Source organism: Nicotiana attenuata, unplaced genomic scaffold (assembly GCF_001879085.1).
Source record: "Nicotiana attenuata strain UT unplaced genomic scaffold, NIATTr2, whole genome shotgun sequence".
NCBI classification, from domain to species: domain Eukaryota; kingdom Viridiplantae; phylum Streptophyta; class Magnoliopsida; order Solanales; family Solanaceae; genus Nicotiana; species Nicotiana attenuata.
Genome location: NW_017674927.1, coordinates 29,930 through 33,275, shown reverse-complemented (window position 1 = coordinate 33,275; position 3,346 = coordinate 29,930). Strand labels below are relative to the sequence as shown.

Genomic DNA, 3,346 nt, shown 5'->3' with positions numbered 1-3,346 from the left:
CTCCCTGTCAATCAGAGTCCACCTCCCCCAGCAACTCTGGGGTCATCATCATCTGGTCCGAGAGGCACCAAAGCCATAGGCCCTGTAGCACCATTCCCATCCTCATCCTCAGTGTCCGAGCCCTTGACAGTGTTGACGTCCTCCGACGAGTGAACGGGGCTGCCAGGTGCAATCCCCAACATCTCCTTGGACGTGCTAAACAAATCATTGCGTAAATGCATACGCTCCTTGTCTGTAATACCTGCTCTGCTCATGAGTAAGTTCAACGAGTTATAAATGTACCGGTTGAAGTTTTCTTCTCGCTCCATCCGGGATGCGGGGGTGAGTTTTGACGCTGCCTCCACCACAGATGTGATGTCCATAAGTCCTGACGGAACCTCCACCACCTCATCATGTCCGGGGTACTTCGGCACTCCTCAAAATAGCATATATTGAGTAAGTAAATTGCCGAAGAAGAGCCGCCTAACCTGTCACCCAAACCTCGTGCGGGCCATCTCACTGAGCATAATCGCAGCCACATTAATTGGTCGGCCGGTCATCAAGAAGAAAATGAGACACACTCTAGTGCGAGTGCAATCGTTGCTATGCTCCGCCGGCATTAGTCTCGCTTGAACAAAATTCTGCCACACCTTGGCAGCTTTGTTGAAGTCTGAGCGTACCATAGAAAGGTGATTGTTGCACTGCTTCCTTACCCATTTAGCATTGGAATCCACGCCACAAAGAGTGTGACGTATCAGCTCATACTTTGGGCTTGTGATGAAGCGTTGGAGTCTCCTTGGGTCAGCATTCTCAACCCCCAAATAGTCACACAAAGACTCTCTATCCATCCGCACATCCTTCCCTCTTACACGTAAAGTGTCCTTTTTGTAATTCCAGTTAGCATACAGCTCTCGGACCATGCTCAGGTTTGCAGGCCCTGGACATTCTAAGAATTTGTGCATATTTAAAGCTTGCAACCTGTCAAGTATCTCTGGGAAGTTTCTTTCTAAGGCCGTGGTGTTAATTCCCATCTCAGAAATGTACCGACCAGATGGCACGAAGTCCCTGTGCCATGCAATAGCTGCATCATTAACCAAATCCAAACAAGGCCTCGGCCTTAATGGCGCCTGCTGAGATCCCTCGGCGACCTGCTTTCCCTTGGACTGCCGTGAAGAGCTTTCTCCCTGCTTGTGCTTTTTGGGCTCAGGAGAAGTGGTGGGGGACTTTCCAATGCCTTTGCCTTTGCTAGAGACATCACGAGCCATAGTATCCTGAAACACAGTTAAGCATGAATGTGAGAATGGTTCAAGAAATATGCCTAAGGCTGTCGTGCAAGTCATGAAATGACCCCACACTTAAAACCGAAGGCACAATGTACACTATGTCAAAAGTGTTCATCCACCATGTACAAGTGTTGCACCTTAAAGCTATGGGTACTCAAGACTTCCCCATGCTACACAAAAATGATTGATCATGGCAACACGAATTCACAATAAGGTAAGCAAGAGGCATATGGTATGCACCTTTCACAATTACTAGGCTATACTAAATTAGTCAAACTTACAAGATTCTACAACATACAACATATAAGATCAATGGTGTAGGAACATGTTTTGCAATAAAGCCACATCCCCTGGCATGTAATAGTATCCCTATACACCCCACACTTAGCCCGAATGCATACACAATTGCATCCGGTTACTCAGACTTCACCAGTGCATCAAAAATCCTCATTCAAGCATTTGAACAAACACAATGTGGGCATGAAGTGTGTTCTTATAATTCAACAATGGTGGAATATTGTAGCCTCCAATTTNATCCCCAATCAATACTCGTTCAACAGGATCTACCAGGCTCATATAGGGCACTAACGATGTGGCATCACTCTCCACCGCAAAGATCATGGATAACTCTTCATAGTGGGCTGGTAACTTGAGTGCTCTATAAACATTGAAGACCTCCACTCGATCACCCACTCTCATTTTCATCCTTCCTTCGCAGACATCGATAATAGCTCGGCCCGTGGCTAAGAATGGACGCCCCAAAATAAATGGGACTTCCTGATCAGGCTCGTAATCCAAGATAATGAAATCAACAGGGAATATGAAGGAACCCACTTGAACTAGCACATCTTCAATCACTCCCTCAGGATGAGCAAGGGAGGGATCGGCTAACTGTAAGATAACTGTTGTTGGGCGTGGCTCACCCAAACCCAACTGTCTGAACACAGATAGCGGCATCAAATTGATGCTCTCTCCAAGATCACATAAGGCTCGCCCAACAGCAATTTTACCAATCGAGATTTGGATAGTGAAACTACCTGGATCCTTCAATTTCTGAGGTAACTTGCCCTGAATTCTTGAACTCCACTCCTCAGTGAGTTCCACAGTCTCGAACTCGGTTAGCCTCCTTTTATTTGCCACAATGTCCTTGATGTACTTTGCATATTTGGGTACTTCTTGTAAGATGTCAACCAATGGAATATTAATTTGCACCTGCTTCAAGATATCAAGAAACTTTTTATATGCTGCATTATCTCTTAATTTCTGCAATCTTTGAGGGAATGGAGGTGGTGGCCTTGCAACCAATTGTGGGGGTTGCTCAGCCACCGCCTCTCCAGCTGGCTTCTCTGGTTCCTTAGCTTTTTCTGATGTTGATTCTATAGTGGTTGGCCTCTCATTAAAAGTCACATGTTTCCTCTTTTTAGACTGAACTTCTTCTAGTTGTCTCCCATTCCTCAACGACACGGCATTAAGGGCCGCCCTAGGATTCACTTCAGTGTCACTTGGAAGAGCTCCAGCTAGTCTAGTGTTTTGAGCACTGGCAAGCTGTCCCATTTGACGCTCCAAATTTCTCATTATTGTGGCGAGGGCTTGCTGTTCAGCTATCACTTTTTTCAACATGTCTTCAAAGTGACTTGTAGGATTTGCTGTTGTTCAACCTGAGGTGGTCTATATTGATGTTGAGGTGCTTGAGGCCTGTATTGATTCTGAGTACCTTGGTTTCCACCCCAAGAGAAGTTTGGGTGGTTCCACCAGTTGGGATTGTAACTGTTTCCATATTGGTTTGTTTGGCCTCTATTTGAATTACCCACAAAGCAGACAGATTCTGGGTTAGTGGGGCATATGTTGCTCGTATGCCCCTCTCAACATATTTCACAAAAAAACTTGAACCTGTTGTACTGGTTGTACTTGTTGCTTTTTGATACTCAAGGTCCTCCAAAGTGCCGTCTCCCCCCCCCCCCAAAAAAAATTAGGCTTAGTCTTCCTTTTATACGTGTTGGATAGGTCTAGGGCCGAATAAACCGTATCCCGGGCAAAATAGGACGAAATCCGCGTCAACGGCGCCCAGCCCGGCGCTAGGCGCC

At 46.2% G+C, this 3,346-nt stretch overlaps 1 protein-coding gene across 1 annotated transcript; it reads right to left on the bottom strand.

Moving 5' to 3' along the window:
• Positions 1 to 1,709: 1,709 nt before the first annotated feature.
• LOC109219462 lies at positions 1,710 to 2,882 on the bottom strand. The gene has a single exon (XM_019383921.1). The coding sequence runs from the start codon at positions 2,880 to 2,882 to the stop codon at positions 1,710 to 1,712; it is 1,173 nt and encodes a 390-aa protein (XP_019239466.1).
• Positions 2,883 to 3,346: the final 464 nt, after the last annotated feature.